This window comes from Bison bison, unplaced genomic scaffold (genome assembly GCF_000754665.1).
Source record: "Bison bison bison isolate TAMUID 2011002044 unplaced genomic scaffold, Bison_UMD1.0 scf7180017864485, whole genome shotgun sequence".
Classification (NCBI taxonomy): domain Eukaryota; kingdom Metazoa; phylum Chordata; class Mammalia; order Artiodactyla; family Bovidae; genus Bison; species Bison bison.
In genome coordinates, this window is record NW_011495045.1 from 8,481,057 (window position 1) to 8,500,712 (window position 19,656).

General features: G+C 36.9%; 1 protein-coding gene across 2 annotated transcripts in view; it reads right to left on the bottom strand.

Annotated features, from left to right (window-relative positions):
* Positions 1–19,656, bottom strand: part of GULP1 (GULP, engulfment adaptor PTB domain containing 1) — a 329,829-nt gene that overhangs the window by 13,069 nt on the left and 297,104 nt on the right. For both annotated transcript variants that reach the window (XM_010862917.1, XM_010862918.1), the window contains exon 10: positions 2,760–2,898. In XM_010862917.1, coding sequence (XP_010861219.1) covers positions 2,760–2,898 — 139 coding nt within the window. The remainder of the gene's footprint in view (positions 1–2,759; positions 2,899–19,656) is intronic.

Here is a 19,656-nt window from a genome sequence, read left to right on the forward strand (position 1 = left end):
AAGGTCTGTCAGGAGAGACAGAGATTCTCATTACACAGGTCTTCTAAAGTTGGGACTCAAAACCGTCAGAGATTTCAGATGGGCTTAAGGGATTCTTTTAACATTTCTAAAGTACAATGAAATTTTGTATGAGTGAGCATGTTGTGCTTTTAGGTGAAAGAGGTTTAACATTAAATTTATCATATTCTTTGGGGTCCATAAACCCCCAAGTTAAGAAACTACTAATTTAAATATCAAATATATTAATATCATGCAAATTAATAAACAGAGCTCTTTGGCATATTTTGGCCAACTCAGATGGATCTAAAACCCATAAAAAGTCATGTAAGTCTAATTTTCAATTTAAAAAGATTTAGTATGTAATTAATAACATGAAAAGTATTTAATCTAATGTAAGAGCAAAAGGACAAAAACAGGTGATATTTCATTTGGTCATTCTTTCCTTCGTCAACTAAACATTTATTGGACGCAGTATGTGCCATACATTTTGCTAGGCAGTGGATCAAAGCAGTGAGGAACGGACTTTCCAGTCAAGTGCCTTCCCTCCTATAACTTATAACCAATTAGGAAATATGATATGAAACAAATTAAAACCTCATATGTATTCAGAGATCAAAAATATGCTCTGGAGAACTACTAGGGTTCTCAGGCAGTAAGGAGAAAAACTAAAGAGTCTTGTAGGTTTCTGCTTTTATGTATTTAGAACATAAAGAAAAGTAAACGAATAAATACATTTAAAATTTTATTTAAAGAAAAAGTCATAATACTAAAATCCCATTGGATTAGAGTTTTAGACAATTTTACAATTAAAATTGAGTTGAACAATCTGTCCTTAAATTGTTAGTATAGATAGACAAAAAGACAATTGATAGATAGTTGGTAGATAGAAAGAAATGATACAGTAGTAATCAAAACTCCATATCTATCATTTATTATCTATCTAGTCTATCTATTGATATATTATTGTATTTACTAAACTCAGACATCAGCATAGGTAGACATTAAAAAATATAGCAGGATGTGATGTCAATTTCTCATTAATAAATTCCTTAAAACAATTTACCTATCTCTACCTAGATTTTCCAAAGATGTTTCAAACTCACAAATGTCTAAAAGAGAACTCCTTCACTTTCTCCCTCTCTACCTCAATTTTTCTCATTAACAACATTTGGTCTAAAATCCTGAATTGTAATTGATTTTGAACATTCACTCATCATCCTGATGGATAACTCTCAATTACCATTCCTTCTAAATGTCTTAAAATCTATTCACGCTTCTCAATTTATGTTCTATTTGGTTTTAAGTTGTCCATTGTAGATACACAGCTAACTTATATTTCAAAATCTACTGTGTATGATAAACAAATAAATATTGAATGAAATAAATGAATGAGTAAAAGAGTGAGAAAATCAGAGGAGGTAAAAACAGTGGTAAAAGAAGCGATCTGCCTGCAGTGCAGGAGACCAGCGTTTAGTCCACAGGTTGGGAAGACCCCCTGGAGAAGGGACTGGCTACCCACTCCAGTATTCCTGCCTGGAGAATTCCATGGACAGAGGAGCATGGCAGGCTACAGTCCATGGGGTCGCAAAGAGTTGGACATGACTGAGCAACTAACAGTTTCACCCCTCTCAACATTTTCACAAACAAAGAGATGTGGGACACTCATGAGGACAAGAAATATCTCATTTTGGAAAGATTGTCTACCATGACATGTATATTATGGATTATTTCCCTGAAAAAATATTTTGCGTCAACACAAAATATATTCAGAGGAATTTAAATATGCTATATTTCAACTTATGTATTGAAATATTTTTGTACATTGACCTAATATTATTACTTTGCATTTACTAATTAGCCCTCAGAAATTTACTGAATGCCTAAAATGTGCAATGCACTTTGTTAAGTTCCACAGGGGAAATAGACTATAGGCTCTGAAATACTTCACAGCTTTAAAACTTCAGAGCTACATTGAAAATGTCTTAAGTGTGAACCAGAGAGGAAGCAATAAAGCATAATATGTAAAACTCTTTTCTTCAGTGACCCTTTGGATTTGCTGACTGATCGTGACCACTGGAAACCATTCTTTAGTTTTCTGTGAGAGGGCACAGATCAAAATATAGTCAAGACACTGATGATTAGCATCTGCTAGATGCTTTCTAATTCAACAGAAAAAGACTTACATATAGAAAGATATATAGAAAGTAAATCAGAAAAGCAATGTATTTATTATAGCTTTTTAAATATCAAATAGAGAACACTTACATAGAGTTAGTTATAAAGAAATCATGAAATTCATAGATTTATATATATGAAATTCATAGATTCACATGTTTCTTTAAGACTACCCACATGCCCTATGATAAAAACTTAAACTCATCTCTCTATATATGTCAAAGATAATTAATTACCACCAGGGTTGTTTGTAATCATTTAAAACATATTAAAAATATAACCCCAAACACAATAAAAACATAATTAAGTACCTTGTATTATGATGGAATTAATCTTATACCAAAATACCATTTTTCATGAAATAGTTTTAAATGCAAATAGTGATGTCTTTAGTAGTATACTCTGAATTATAAAGTAAAATATATAATTCACTGAACTTGTTACATATATATAAACAAAAATTCTTTGGTTATTACAATTTCTAGTGAGCTTGTTAAGATATATGATTTCACATAAAGAGTTAATTAAACATTTAAAATGTACACAAATGTAGCAAAAAATATTGATTTGTTTAGAAAGCTTACTAATCTCGTTAGATCGACTAGGTACTGGAGGCGGCTGCATGCCATTGTGAGTAGGTATTGAAGACTGGTGTGATACCGGAGAAAATGGAATCATATCAAAGATGTCAGTAGAGGGTGACTTAGGTGTCACACTGCCTGCCTGCAATGAAGATAACACGCATTAGGGTAGTAGTCCATGTAGACACATTATAATGAAAAATATTTCACATACATATAAAAGATATGTCAACCCAACACATATGGTTGAGTCATATGAACTTGCCACTCTGTAGATCAAAAATGGTTAAATAGGCAATTTCATACGAATGAACCACATATGCCAAATGCTCATTGGCAAGAAAATCTCTACAAAGATGTTATCAAAGATGATGGCAAAAATGGTGACAACACTATTATAGAGAGATGTATCTTTTATATTGGATTTTTTATATATCTAGAAATAATTGCCATTTATATCCAAGAATTGAAAACATGTTATAAACAATTTCTATAAAACCTTGATATCAGTAATGTATTTTGCATAAGATTATAAGATTTAGACAGAAATAACTGAACTTACACGATGCATCTTAAACATAACCATTCAAAAGCAATTAATATAGATTTAAAAAAAATTTTCAAGGAGTCTATTTTAAATTGTATTTATAACTCTAGTGACTGCCAACTATTATATTCATTATAGTGACATTTATTCTTAGAATAAGTTTTCATCAAGTTTTCTACAATAAATAGGTACCTTGTAAAATAAATTATAGTCACTAAGTATACCACCAAAATGGTTAAGTTATCTGGGCCAATCTGGACTTGGACGTAATGTCAGAATAAAACAATCATCACTTTACATAATATGTAATTTACATATAAAATTACATAATATGTAATTGTCATACAGGGAAGAAATTATATATATATATATATATCATCTATAAACCAAAGAGAATTTTCATTTTGGAGAGAAATAGTGAGGAGAAATTAACTTTTCCTATAAGAACATGAACATTGCTTGGAACTGCTTAGAGTGGTACACATTAAAATTTGTGTTTTCAGAATACATTTTTTTTTTATTTATAGGTGATGTAGGTAATGAAAAATAAGCCTGATTGTGTGTAAAGAGTTACTGATTTGCTATTCAGTTTACATGACTGTTATTACATTTTTTTCATGCAGGATAATAAAATAGCTGACATCTTCCTTTCTTTAGCAACTTACTTTCCCTTTATGGTTTATCAGTCACAAACACTATACAAAGACTTGGAGGAACCTTCCTCCTACTCAGCAATGTTCTCCTAATCAGCCTCTCTCTCCATTTCCCCTGGCATCCATCTCTCTCCTCTTTGTCAGGATTTAAAGATACTCGAATCTTGACTTTGTTAAAACAAACCAACCAAAAAGCTCTTTACTCAGCGCTTCTTTACTCCTCTAGACCCTCATTTCTCTTTCTCTTCTCTATTGAAGCTGAGCTCTTTGAAGGAGGTATTACATTTCTTGCCTGTTTACTTCATCCAATTCTCAATTAAGATCATTCTAGGCTGTTCTTTTTTTTTTTGATCCCACTCCATGGCATGTGGACCTTAGTTCCCCAAACAAGGATGGAACCCAAGCCCCTTGAACATGGAGTCTTAACCACTGGACTGGCAGAGAAGTCTCTAGATTGCTCTTTTTGCTGAGCTGTACTTAAACAGCTTTGCCAGTATCACCAATGGCCTAACTTCCCAATTACCATATTTGATGAATCTTTTGTTTTCTTTTTAAAATTTGTACTGGCGTATAGATGATCTACAATATTGTGCTAACTTCAGGTGTACAGCAAAGTGAATCATTTACACATATACATATATCCACTGGTTTTTAGATTCTTTTCTGATGAACCCTTGAAAGTACTTGTCCTACTTTACCTTTTTGTGGATTTGGACCACCACTCTCTACTAGAAGGGCTTCCTTTCTGGCTCAGCTGGTAAAGAATCTGCCTGCAATGCAGAAGACCTGGGTTCCATCCCCTAGGCGGGGAAGATCCCCTGGAGAAGGGAAAGGCTGCTGCTGCTAAGTCACTTCAGTCGTGTCCGACTCTGCAACCCCATAGACGGTAGCCCACCAGGCTCCCCCATCCCTGGGATTTTCCAGGCAAGAACACTGGAGTGGGTTGAAGGGAAAGGCTATCCACTCCAATATTCTGGCCTGAAGAATTCCATGGGGTTGCAAAGAGTTGGACAGGACTGAGTAACTTTCACTTTCAATTTCTCTACTAGAAACTCTCTGATGTCAGATGACCCAAGTATGCAAAAATGGCACATAAAGGCCCCAGATCACATCATCAACTCAAGACATACTTGATTTTTTCAATACTATGTAAATGGCATATATTGGCAGAATTCAAAATAATATATGGGATAATAAAAATAATTTTCTATTTAGCAAATTACATGCGGTCTTGGGATGCTGTTGTCACTGTCTGGCTTGGGAAGGCCCCGTTTAGAAGGTGGTGGTATTAACAGTCCCAATGATAGTCTGGAATCAGGAGAGTTGACAGGAGTGACAGTAATGGAAGAAATATTTAGACAGGGAGATGAATCATCAGTACTATGCCAGAAAGAGGGCGAGCATCTCTGAAACCCGTGTTGCTCATGATCAGACATTTTGTGCAGCAGCTGTAAAGGAATGACAGAGAAATATACTAAGGAAAAGAAAGAAGACATGGAGGAAAAAGAATATATGAAAATTTATTCATGAAAGAGTATTGTGAAAATGATAAGTAATTTCAAAACAACTTTTCTAAGATTAAAACAACTAGTTTGAGTAGATTTTTTCCTATGGCAGGACCTTCCGATTCTGTGTTCTTTAATTGGATGCTTTTTTACTGAAATATTACATTTTTATATATTTAAATAAAATATTGCATTCAATATAACTTAAGAGAAAGAAGGTAGAGAGGGAAATGACAAATGCCTGAAGATTTATTTCTGAGAGAGCTTCTTTGTGATGAGATGGGAGAAGGAAAAAATAGCAACAAGGAAAAATGTCAGTGGGAGTAAAGTCTAGTAAAAAGTTAAGTCTGTAGAATTTTCAAAAAGGGGTACAGCATACCTGTTAGATTTAATCCTCCAATCATTCTTTTAAAGTCTTAGTATTAGTAGTATTATATCATTATCATATTAAAGATAGGGGGGTCAAGGCCCATGGATTCTTTGTGATTTTAGACTTCCCTTTCACTTTTCAGTTTCATGCATTGGAGAAGGAAATGGCAACCCACTCCAGTGTTCTTGCCTGGAGAATCCCAGGGACGGGGGAGTCTGGTGGGCTGCCGTCTGTGGGGTCGCACAGAGTCGGACACGACTGAAGCGACTTAGCAGCAGCAGGAGCAGCAAGGTAAGAAGCAAAGCCAAAATTCAAAACAATCGGACTCCAATCATCATGCCCTTTCTATAAGTAGTGAGTTCCAAGTGGTAAAATTTTGGGGGGATGAACAGAGGTATTGTTGAATGACTTCAAATAAATCAGAGAGATACATAATAATAAACAACTATTATAGTATACTGTATGGGGTCAGTCTTTGGATGACTTTTGGAAGCTATTTTCATTACATCATGGGAAGCTATTGTCAAATACTGAGCTGGACAGAGTTGAACAGCCAGATGTCAGAATGGTCAGTTAAAACAACCACACAAATGAAAGTACATAATAATTGAGCCTTTATTCACTTACTGTAATAGTGTAAGCAAGAGGCCAAAAAGAAAGTGCTGGCTTCATTAAGGTCCCATTCCTCAATGAATGGCACTGGGCAAAGGTCAGAAGCATCATTACAGAAGCAGGGCATTCTCTCTGTCTTGCTAGGGAGCCCTGAACAAAAGGTTCCTACTGGTTTGGTTTGGTTTTGGGGGAGAGAATAGGGGAACAGAGGGAAGATCAAGGAAAAGAACTAAGAGTAGAAGATACTTAAAACTGAGCTTTACTGGAGAAATACCACTAGTATTTCTCTAGTGGAGTGATACCAAGGGATCATTTCATGCAAAGATGGACACAATAAAGGACAGAAATGGTATGGACCTAACAGAAACAGAAGATATTAAGAAGAGATGGCAAGAATACATAGAAGAACTGTATAAAAAAGATCTTAATGAACCTGATAACCATGATGGTGTGATAACTCATCTAGAGCCAGACATCCTGGAGTGCAAAGTGAAGTGGACCTTAGGAAGCATCATTGCGAACAAAGCTAGGGCAAGATGATGAAACCTGAGCCATTTCAAATACTAAAAGATGATGTGGTTAGAGTGCTGCACTCAATATGTGAGAAAATTTGGAAAACTCAGCAGTGGTCACAGGATTGGAAAAGGTTAGTTTTCATTCCAATCCCAAAGAAAGGAAATGCCAAAGAATGTTCAAACTAGTGCACAATTGCACTCATCTCACATGCTAGCAAAGTAATGCTCAGAATTCTCCAAGCTAGACTTCAATAGTACATGAACTGAGAACTTCCAGATGTTCAGGCTGGAGCTGGATCATAGGAAAAGCAAGAGAGTTCCAGAAAAACATCTACTTCTGCTTCACTGACTACGCTAAATCCTCTGTGTGGATCAGAACAAACTGCAGAAAATTCTTAAAGCGATGAGAATACCAGACCACCATATCTATCTCCTGAGAAACCTGTATGTATGTCAAGAAGCAACAGTTAGAACTGGACATGGAACAACAGACTGGTTCCAAATTGGGAAAGGAGTAGATCAAAGCTGTATATTGTCACCCTGCTTATTTAACTTATATGCAGAGTACATCATGTGAAACGCCAGGCTAAATGAAGCACAAGCTGGAATCAAGATTGCCAGGGGGAAATATACATAACCTGAGATATGCAAATGACACCACACTTATGGCAGAAAGTGAAGAGGAACTCAAAAGCCTCTTGATGAAAGTGAAAGAGGAGAGTTTAAAAAGCTGGCTTAAAACTCAACATTCAGAAAACTAAGATAATAGCATCCAGTCCCATCACTTCATGCAAACAGATGAGGAAACAGTGACAGACTTTATTTTCTTGGGCTCCAAAATCAATGCAGATGGTGACTGTAGCCATGAAATTGAAAGATGCTTGCTCCTTGCAAGAAAATCTATGGCCAATCTAGACAGCATATTAAAAAGCAGAGACATTACTTTGTGGACAAAGGTCTATAGAGTCAAAGCTATTGTTTTTCCAGTAGCCATGTGTGGATGTAAGAGTCAGATCATAAAGAAAGCTGAGTGCCGAAGAATCGATTCTTTTGAACTGTGGTGTTGTAGACTCTTGAGAGTTTCTTGGACTTCTAGGAGATCAAACCGGCCAGTCCTAAAGGAAATAAATCTTGAATATTCATTGGGAGGACTGATGCTGAAGCTGAAGCTCCAATACTCTGGCCACCGGATGCAAAGAACTGACTCATTTGAAAAGACCTTGATGGTGGGAAAGATTGAAGGCAGGAGAAGAAGGAGACGACAGAGCATGAGATGGTTGGATGGGATCACTGACTCGATGGACATGAGTTTGAGCAAGCTCCAGGAGTTGGTGATCGACAGAGAAGCCTGGCGTGCTGCAGATCATGGGGTCATAATGAGTTGGACACGACTGAGAGACTGAACTGAACTGAAGTGTCAAAATGTGTTTTCAAGGGCCCCCCAAAGATGGTCTGGATGAGACCATTAAGAGAGGCCTAGGCCAAGGGCCTCCAATAAGGAGGCCTGTAAATGGAGGCACCTGGGCTGAAATGCAGCTACCTTAACAGTGTGGCTGCCTGGGTGGGGCAGGGGCCAAGTCTTGGCCTGCAACTCCTCTGCACGCAACGCACTAAATCTGCAGTGGTGCCGGCAGCTTTCCCCCATGAGACTTGCCACAGAAAGACTTTGTAACTTTGTAGGGTCTGGAGGATTTGGCCTGGAGCCAGGCTTCTAGGCTACAAATTACACTGCAGATATTTTTCAGCACTAATAGGACTTGGTGGTAGCCAACACAAATCTGGCTTTTGACAAACTTCATGGTGAAAGGTGGTAAACAAAATTATAGTTAGGAGAAACAAGAAGCTTGAAAGCATCTTTAAAGTTGAAGTCACTTCACACGTTTCAGGAAGCAGAGGGGGAAACAAGGCAGTGTAAAGTGAGAAATTTAAGCTGAGGAAAGCATTCAGTGTGGAAATAAGTCTATGACGGTCCAAATTATATAATTTATCACTATTAATACGCACATGCATGCATGCTCAGTCACTAAGTCACCTCTGACTCTTGTGACCCCATGGACTGTAGCCCCCCAGGCTCCTCTGTCCATGGGATTTTCCAGGCAAGAACACTGGAGTGGATTGCCATTTCCTCCTCCAGGGGCTCTTCCTGACTCAGGGATTGAACTTGCGTCTCCAGCATTGGCAGGTGGATTCTTTACCCCTGATCCACCTGGGAAAGATATTAATGTGCATATACAGTTACACAATGATTGCTCTCCCTATTGATCTTCATAGACACCTATCTATAGATATGTGTACATGTATGCATGTATGTGTATAACTTTAAGATCTATTTTATGGTCTATATAATTTGCTGTAAAATTCTGTAGTTGATGGCAGCCTTTACGTAATTATAGGTAACAACTGTAAGCTCCTGGTGGACAAATCTTTGTCTTCCTAAACATTCTGTATAACAGATTACTTTGTATATAATAAACTGTCAATTAATATTTTTATCTAATTTATATTCCAGCAACTGTTTTAACTTAAATTGTAACTTGACAAGGACATCCGAATTGAGTAGAACATTATCCCTGGGATCATTTGGCTTATAAATGGGAGGACTCTATATTATGATTTGTATTGACCAAAATATATTACCAGGTTCCTCAAAGCAAACTGAAGCCCAGAAAAACCTAACTTAAAAGTGCTCTAGTGTTTTATCATAGTGTTAATACTTACATTCTACTTCCTCTGAGAACGTATACTTATATAAATGAAGAATGCATATCATATGAAAATAATAGAATATGTCAGTACCCCAGTTAAGAACTATTTTTACTCTCAATGGTAAAGCAGGGCTATCTATCAATAGCTTTAGTGTCCAAAGTTTAAAAATTCTAACACTAACTAATTCTTACTACTTTCCTTTCGCATGTACCCGTGTGCTGAGTCGCTTCAGTCGTGTCTGACTCTTTGCAACCCTATGAACCGTAGTCTGCCAGGCTTCTCTGTCAGGCAAGAATACTGACAAGGGACTCTCCAGGCAAGAATACTGGAGTGGGTAGCCATGCCTTCCTCCAGGGGATCTTCCCGACAGAGGGACTGAACCCATGTCTGTTATGCCTCCTGCATTTGCAGGTGGGTTCTTTACCACTAGCATTGCCTGGGAATGCGTTTCCTTTGGTCATCAGTAATCTACATTTGGTCCCCTAGGATTTTTTTGTTTGGGTCATACAGGTCTTTAAAACATTGATTCAGTTGTTTACAGGTTAATTTTAAGATTGTACCTTAAAAATCTAGAGAGTCTGTTTAGAAGTTAGAAAATCCAGAAAGTGGGCCCAAAAATTTATATAAAAATAATTCACTGGTATTGAGAAATAGCTGTGCCTTTTAAGTTGGTGTCTGCCCTCCAACTCCTCACTCTAACCCCTTGACTAGGACACACATTTATGCCACAGCCTGGGCTCTGCTGACATTTGTGTTTGTGATTCTTAACTTACAACAATTCAACTTAGGGAATTAGATATTCCATCTGATTCCTTTTAAGAATGAAATCTAAACCCAGCATGTTTAAATACACAGACATATTTCACTAGTGTCTGATTCTGCCCCAATCTATTAGGCCTGGTAAATAAGAATAAGAGTATGTGACTACAGCCCTTAAATGGCATACAGTGGCATTTGGGGCACTGGATAAATATTTTGAGTAGTATCTCTGAAGTTAAGGGTTCAGGAACTAGTCATTCTTTAATATTCCATTTTTAAGTGCTTGAGAATTTTTTTTTTTAAGAAATGAAATACACAGCTCAGATAAAAATGGCTTGATATTTTTTTAGGCTGGGTGTTGTGTCAATATTTTGATAGATGGCTAGAAACCAAAATTTTGGAACTTTGCTACAGAAGTTGATGGCACTACCGTTTAATCCTTTTATGCTCACAATTATAAGTGCTTTGGTCTTTAGGAAGTTTCATGGGATCTGAATTACTATACTAAGGGAAATGAGGATATCTATGCTCAACAATTATATGTTAATTATGCAGGAGTTGTTAGGTTATTCAGACATATTAATAATGAGTGTCCATAATTAAGATTTATAGCTATTATAGTTTTAAAGCTCTTTCTTTCAGTGAGTAAAGACTTGGTATATTAGGCCATGATGAATACTTCAACTGTGATATCTGCCTAAGAATGACAATGATGAGACATCATAAAAGGGTTTGAATCCTATCAGTTAATATTGAATACATTTAAACAATAACAAAAAAATGCATTAAAGATTAGAAATATTAGAATGATACTGAAATTTTATTTTATGCTGCTAGTTATTTTGGCAGTATAAATCTCGAGAGACTCTTTTAAAACATAAAAAAATAATTTCAAGATTAAAACATGATTTATCACAATCATTAAAATAGTAGAATTTAAAATTCTACTTAGAATTATATTTAAAAAATAAATTCTTTGGATTCATATTTTCAATATAGATGCCTAGCTCTTCCAGGTATCCGGAACAAGAAGAGATCAAATGACTTGATTAGGGACTCATTGTAAGAACAGGAATGAAATATATTTTTCTTCACATTAGACAGGGTTTAGTTCTTTACAACCATCACTTGTAAAAGTGACAGTTGTGAAAGTGAAGTTGTGAACTGGTTAATTCAAATGTTCTTGAATCAATGTTCACGTTTAAACTTTATGCTTTTGTTTAAAGATTCACATTTGGTTTGTTGTGTAATTGAAAGTTTTCACAATCTGCCCTTACCCATCTTCAATAGCAGTTGAGACAACCCCAGAGGAAGATAAATAGGCAGTTTTATTTACCCACAACGAAATATACAGTTTAGGGTATAATTTGCCCTATCAAGTCTAATCAGAGGCCACACAGTTGATTACGCAAAGGTAGACTTTTATCCAGTAACAGTTGGTTTAATTGAAAGGGAGACATTTATTTTACTCAGCAAGAGAAAGTCCAGTATTTCTTAGGACTGCAATTTTATTCATTTAACTTCCTGGCAATGATCTGATTTGGTTAAAATCTTCTATAGCCAGAAAAGTAAAATGTAAGCATGTAAACACAAGAATCATGAACAATTTGATTTAACTTGCTATGTCCACATCTTATAATGGAACGATCTTCTGGAGTGCTCACAAGGCTAAGAGGGCAGAATAAACCTTTTTTTTTTTTTTTTTTCTGATATAAATACAGGCAGCACTGCCATGTGAATGTAACAAATGGAAATCAGATTGTCCCTAGTTAATTAGTACCAAATGGTGGAAAACCCAACCTCTAATCTATTGCCAAACCACCAGAACACAGCAAACAGCACAGTCAAGCAACGGAAATTTCTCAGTGTATCTAAATTACTGTATAAAATAAAGACCCAGTTTCTAAAACCAATGAAAAGATTTCCACAATTTCAATATGATACAGAGGTATGTAATATGGGTACTATCAAAGGATATTCCATTTGCCAGCAAAGGAACCCAAAATTGAATCATCCAAGTGGTGTTTAGGAGACTTATAAGCATTCTGGTTGTTAAGGACAAGTTTAAAGACAACATGCCAATTTACATAAGAAAAGATGAAAAATAGGAGTAGGCTTTCATTTAGTATGAGGAATTGGTTTCAAGTGAAAGAGTTTGGGATATATAATGGTATACAGTTTTGTGGTTAGAAATGTGCTTTAATATAATAATTATTTAATCATTATATATTATTATATAATACAATAATACTGAGCACAAAAAAGTCTCTTATTTTGGTTTCCTTAGCTAGAACTATGTGAAAGTGAAAGTGTTAGTTTCAGTCATATCTGACTCTTTGCAGCCCTATTGTAGCCCACCAGGCTCCTCTGTCCTTGGAATTCTCCAAAGAATACTGGAGTAGGTAGTCATTTCCTTCTCTAGGGGACCTTCTCCACCCAGGGATTGAGTCTAGGTATCCTGTATTGCTGGCAGATTCTTGACTATCTGAGCCACCAGAGAAGCTAGAACTAAAATCTCAACACTAAATTTTATACTGGGTATATTAACTACAATAAACAATAGTCCAAATAATGACAGAAAAAGAGCACTTTTAAATCAATTACTGTATCATGGGGCTTCCCAGGTGACTCAGTGGTAAAGAATCCTCCTGCAAATGCAGGAGATATGAGTTTGATCTCTCGATCAGTAAGATTCCTGGAGAAGGAAATGTTCTCATCTACACAGTGACTCCTTAGAGTACAAAGATTCTCCATGTGGAACATTCTACTCAACAAGGCCTCACATTTTTAATCTACGATTTGATATAGAATAATGAGGAACTAAAGAGCCTCTTCATGAAAGTGAAAAAGGAGAGTGAAAAAGCTCTCTTAAAACTCAACATTCAGAAGGCTAAGACATGGCATCCAGTCCCATCACTTCATGCCAAATAAATGGGGAAACAATGGAAACTGTGACAGCCTTTATTTTCTTGGGCTCCAAAATCACTGGAGCAGTGGACAGTGAGTGCAGCCAGGAAATTAAAAGACATTTGCTCCTTGGAAGAAAGGCTATGACAAACTTAGATAGCACATTAAAAAAGCAGAGACACTACTTTGCTTACAAAGGTCTGTCTAGTCAAAGCTATGGTTTCTCCAATAGTCATGGATGTGAGAGTTGGACTATAAAGAAGCTGAGCACTGAAGAATTGATGCTTTTGAACTGTGGTGTTGGAGAAGACTCTTGAGAGTCCCTTGGACTCCTAGGAGATCAAACCAGTCAATTCTTGAGGAAATCAACTCTGAATATTCATTGGAAAGACTGATGCTAAAGCTGAAGCTTCAATTATTGGCCACCTGATGTGAAGACCTGACTCATTAGAAAAGATCTTGATGCTGGGCAAAATTAAAGGCAGGAGGAGAAGGAGACAACAGAGGATGTCTCCTTAGTTGGGGACATCCCCAACCAAGATGGTTTGATGGCATCACCAACCCAAATGACATGAGTTTGAGCAAGCTCTGGGAGATGGTAAAGGATAGCGAAGCCTGGTGTGCTGCAGTCCATGGGGTCACAAAGAGTTGGACATAACTGAGAGACTGAAAAACAACAAGAAATTCATTGGAAGTATTGATGCTGAAGCTGAAGCTCCAGAACTTTGGTTACCTGATGCAAAGAGCCAAGTCACTGGAAAAGACCCTGATGCTGGGAAAGATTGAAGGCAGGAGGAGAAAGGGGTCAATAGAAGATGAGATATTTGGATGGCCTCACTGACTCAATGTACATGAGTTTGAGCAAATGCTGGGAGATAGTGAAGGACAGGGAAGCCTGGCATGCTTCAGTTCATGGGGTCAAAAAGAGTTGGATATGAGTGAGTGACTGAATAAAAACAGCAAAGAAGGATTACCATCTATAAGACTGAAATTTCCTAATAGAAAATCTGATCCTCTAAACTATTATTCTATATTACAGAAAGCTGCATGGCGCTGGAGCATTGGCTGCACATGGACGTCACCAGATGGTCAACACCAAAATCAGATTGATTATATTCTTTGCAGCCAAAGATGGAGAAGCTCTATACACTCAGCAAAAACAGGACTGGGAGCTGACTGTGGCTCAAATCATGAACTTATTGCCAATGTCAGACTTAAATTGAAGTAGGGAAAATCATTGAGGTAAAACTAAATTAAATCCCTTATGATTATACGATAGAAGTGACAAATAGTTTCAGGGATTAGATGTGATAGACAGAGTGCCTGAAGAACTATGGACAGAGGTTCATGACATTGTACAAGAGGCAGGGATCAAGACCATCCCTAAGAAAAAGAAATGCAAAAAGGCAAAATGGTTGTCTGAGGAGGCCTTACAAATAGCTGAGAAAAGAAGAGAAGTGAAAGGCAAAGGAGAAAAGGAAAGATATAAGCATCTGAATGCAGAGTTCCAAAGAATAGCAAGGAGAGATAAGAAAGCCTTCCTCAGAGATCAATGCAAAGAAATAGAGGAAAACAACAGAATGGGAAAGACTAGAGATATCTTCAAGAAAATTAGAAATACCAAGGGAACATTTCATGCAAAGATGGTCACAATAAGGGACAGAAATGCTATGGACCTAATAGGAGCAGAAGATATTAAGAAGAGGTGGCAAGAATACAAAGAAGAACTATACAAAAAAAGATCTTCATGACCCAGATAATCATGGTGGTGTGATCACTCACCTAGAGCCAGACATCCTGGAATGCAAAGTCAAGTGGGCCTTAGGAAGCATCACTATGAACAAAGCTAGTGTAGGTGATCGAATTCCAGTTGAAGTATTTGAACTCCTAAAAGATGATGCTGTGAAAGTGCTTCACTCAGTATGCCAGCAAATTTGGAAAACTCAGGAGTGGCCAAAAGATCAGTTTTCATTCCAATCCCAAAGAAAGGCAATGCCAAAGAATGCTCAAACTACCGCACAACAGCACTCATCTCACACGCTAGTAAAGTAATGCTCAATATTCTCCAAGGCAGGCTTCAACAGTATGTGAACTGTGAACTTCCAGATGTCCAAGTTGGATTTAGAAATGGCGGAGAACCAGAGATCAAATTGCCAACATCAGTTGGATCATCGAAAGAGCAAGAGAATTCCAGAAGAACATCTACTTCTGCTTTATTGACTATGCCAAAGCCTTTGACTATGTGGATCACAACAAACTATGGAATATTCTTCAAGAGATGGCAATACCAGACCACCTGACCTGCCTCCTGTGAAATCTGTATGCTGGTCAAGAAGCAACAGTTAGAACTGGACATGGAACAACAGACTGGTTCCAAATTGGAAAAGGAGTACATCAAGGCTGTATATTGTCACCCTGCTTATTTACCTTATATGCAGAGTATATCATGAGAAATTATTGGCTGGATGAAGCACAAGCTGGAATCAAGAGTTCCAGGAGAAATATCAGTAACCTCAGATATGCAGATGACACCACCCTTATGGCAGCAAGTGTAGAGGAACTAAAGCGCCTCTTGATGAAAGTGAAAGAGGAGAGTGAAAAAGTTGGCTTAAAACTCAACATTCAGAAAATGAAGATCATGGCATCTCATCCCATCACTCCATGGCAAATAGATGGGGAAACAATGGAAAGAGTGACAGACTTTATTTTGGGGGGCTCCAAAATCATTGCAGATGGTGACTGCAGCCATGAAATTAAAAGATGCTTGCTCCTTGGAAGAAAACCTATGACCACCCTAGAGAGAGCATATTAAAAGGCAGAGACATTATTTTGCAGATAAAAGTCTGTCTAGTCAAAGCTTTGGTTTTTCCAGTAGTCATGTATGGATGTGAGAGGTGGACTATAAAGAAAACTGAGCAGCTAAGAATTTATGCTTTTGAACTGTGATATTAAACAAGATTCTTAAGAGTCCCTTGGACAGCAAGGAGATCTAACCAGTCCATTCTAAAGGAAATCAGTCCTGAATATTCATTGGAAGGACTGATGTTGAAATTGAAACTCCAATACTTTGGCCATCTGATGCAAAGAACTGACTCTTGGAAAAGACCCTCATGCTGGGAAAGACTGACGGCAGGAATACAAGGGGACAACAGAGGATGAGATGGTTGGATAGCATCACCAACCCAATGCACATGAGTTTGAGCAAGCTCTGGGAGTTGGTAATGGACAGGGATGCCTGGTGTGCAGCAGCCCATGGGGTCAAGACTGAGTGACTGAACTGAATTGATGGTACAGAAATTCAGCTTTTTAACTGTGTATCATTTACTAGGGTAGATGGCTTGTTATCTTTTAGTTATCTATAAATTTTACCAAAAGTGTTTATTTTTCTGATTCTTCCCATAATTAACTTTATCTGCTACTTCATTATACACTGATGTGACAAGAATAGCATCCATACCAGTAATTCACATTATTTTCATTTTATACATTATTTTTAATACCACAAAACTCCAAAATTCTGTTCCTACTTTTGTTCTCTTTCCTTCCTCTCGTAAAGATTATTAATGCTGAGATTAGAGATAAATCTTCTATTTTACTTTGACTAGCAGTTGCTTGATGTGGACTATATTGTGTTTGACTGGCAAATTCTGATATTTCAGAAAACTGCTGCATTAAGTATTTATTTTTACAAGCCAAATTATAGTATCACACTATTTATAGAGAACCATTTTTGAACTGGAGTTAGCAAAAGAATTATTACTTCTGTGTGATTTAGGAAAGTTTGGCTCCTGGGAGAATCAAGGTTTCTTTTGGGTGAAGAGTCATCTGTGTTAGGGGTTCTTCTCATTACTACACACCGAAAATTCATGGAGAATCTGAAGCCAAATTAATCCTATATAACAACCCCCCCCATATTGTAATTTCAGCTGCATAATGGGATTCATAATTTACTTCTATGCTTTTCAATTAATATATTAATTGCTGGCTAATCTTTTAAACAAACTGCCAAAATTTTAGCAATTTTGGAGCATTCTAGCTTCAGTCCTCTGAGAAAAAAACAAACAAAATGTGTAGAATCTCATTTCTGGAGTTATAAGTCCAACGGTGATTTTCTGTATGTGAACTCTGCTAGACTCTGTGAGGTACCTGGTGTTCCAGCAGTGTGTCCTGTAAAATTAATGCTCACACTTCCTGCCTGGAAAATCCCATGGATGGAGGAGCCTGGTAGGCTGCAGTCCATGGGGTCACAAAGAGTCAGACATGACTGAGCGACTTCCCTTTCACTTTTCACTTTCATGCGTTGGAGAAGGAAATGGCAACCCACTCCAGTGTTCTTGCCTGGAGAATCCCAGGGACGGGGGAGCCTGGTGGGCTGCTGTCTATGGGGTCGCACAGAGTCGGACACGACTGAAGTGACTTAGCAGCTTCATAAGAAAGTACATATGTAAAACATTTCCAACTTTATGGAAATTTGCTGTACTATAGGCCCATTATAAGCTATTAGAAAAGAGATACATATATTTTACATTTATATTTTAATTATTTAGAATTTTCATTATTTTTCAAATTCAATTTCAAAAGTTTGAATCATTAGTAAACCTTCAGAAGAGTGGATATTTATGAGCATAGGAATATTTCATAATTACTAAATAATTGTGGTTGTGGTTTAGTTGCTAAGTCGTCTCCGACTCTTGAAATCCCAGGCAGGAGTCCATGGGATTCTCTAGGCAAAAATATTGGAGTGGGTTGCCATTTCCTTTTCCAGGGGATCTTCCTGACTCAGGAATTGAACCCTGGTCTCCTGCATTGCAGGAAGGTTCTTTACCGACTAAGCTACGAGGTAGGTAATTTAATTTAATTTATTTTATTTTTAATATAAGAAAAAGGGAGATAATTTTAACAGGGATGGCATACAGATGGACTGAGTTTTACATTAATTTATTTCTCAGTTACATAACTACAATGAAAATTAAAGGCAAAAATATTTGTGCATAGTCTCTTCAAAAAGATGTTAAAAAGTTAATAAATGCCTATAACAGAATATTCAAATCAGGTATCTTTAGCAATTTGAAAATGTTGAGTCACTTTTTTTTAAAGAATCAAATTCTATTTTTTAATCTTAAGAAGGTGTATTAGCAATTTCAAAAATCACATAAGACTTTAGGAGTTGAAAAGTTATGAGACAAGTAATTTTTTAAAAGTTAAAGAAAAAATATAGACATAGATATTACCACAATAAAAGAATGTAAGTAGATTGTAAAATTATAATTTGAGCTAGTGGCAAAATGATCAATAAGGTAATAAATTTTCTACACGTGTATTAAGTACAAAAGAATGGTTTAGAGAAAATTATTTCTCTTTTTTCACAGGATGGTTTATAAGACTTTCAATGAGACGCAAACAAGGGTTACTCCATTAAGGGACTAAAGGTTGAAGAGCTGATGTTCTTTCTGCCTCGTGGTGGGGAAGGCAAGAACAAAATCATCATTTTGATGAGAAGTAAATGATGATGGTAGTAAAGATAAACACTCAATGAACATGAACTTGAGCACACTCTAGGAGGTAGTGAAGGACAGGGAAGCCTGGAATGCTGCAGTCCCTGGGGTCAGACATGACTGAGCGACTAAACAGCAACAACAACAAAAACTCATAGAGCTATACTGTGATAAAGTCAGAGCTTGAAGAGAATGCTTCTGCACCTCGCTGTGCATTACAGAGGTACACAGCAACTTTCTAAATAAGTTGCTCTCACCTTGGCTATATCAACCCCACGGTTACAAAGTATATGCCAAGTGATGGACACAACTCTTTCAGTGTGGAAGATGGAAAAGTGTCAGTTTAGAAAAAAACAGAAGTTTTTGGATCCATTTCCAGGGGACACCAAATTTAAAACTTCTTACAGAGGCATTCTTCATGGTAATGAACTGGTGAAATAGACTCTAGTGTTGTTGTTTAGTCACTGAGTCATGTCTGACTCTTTGTGACCCCATGAACAACAGCACGCTAGGCTTCTCTGTCTTTCCCCATCTCCTGGAGTTTGCTCAAATTCATGTCCATTGAGTCAGTGATGCTATCTAACCATCTCATCCTCTGTAACCCCCCTTCTCCTCCTGCCTTCAATCTTTCCCAACAGCAGGGTCTTTACCAATGAATTGACTCTCCACATCAGGGTGGCCAAAGTATTAGAGCTTCAGTTTCAGCATCAGTTCTTCCAATGAATATTCATGGTTGATTTCCTTTAAGTGAAATATTCTAGTAGCAATTCTAGATAGCATTAATCATGTGTGTGTGTGTGTGTATATATATATATATATATATATATATAT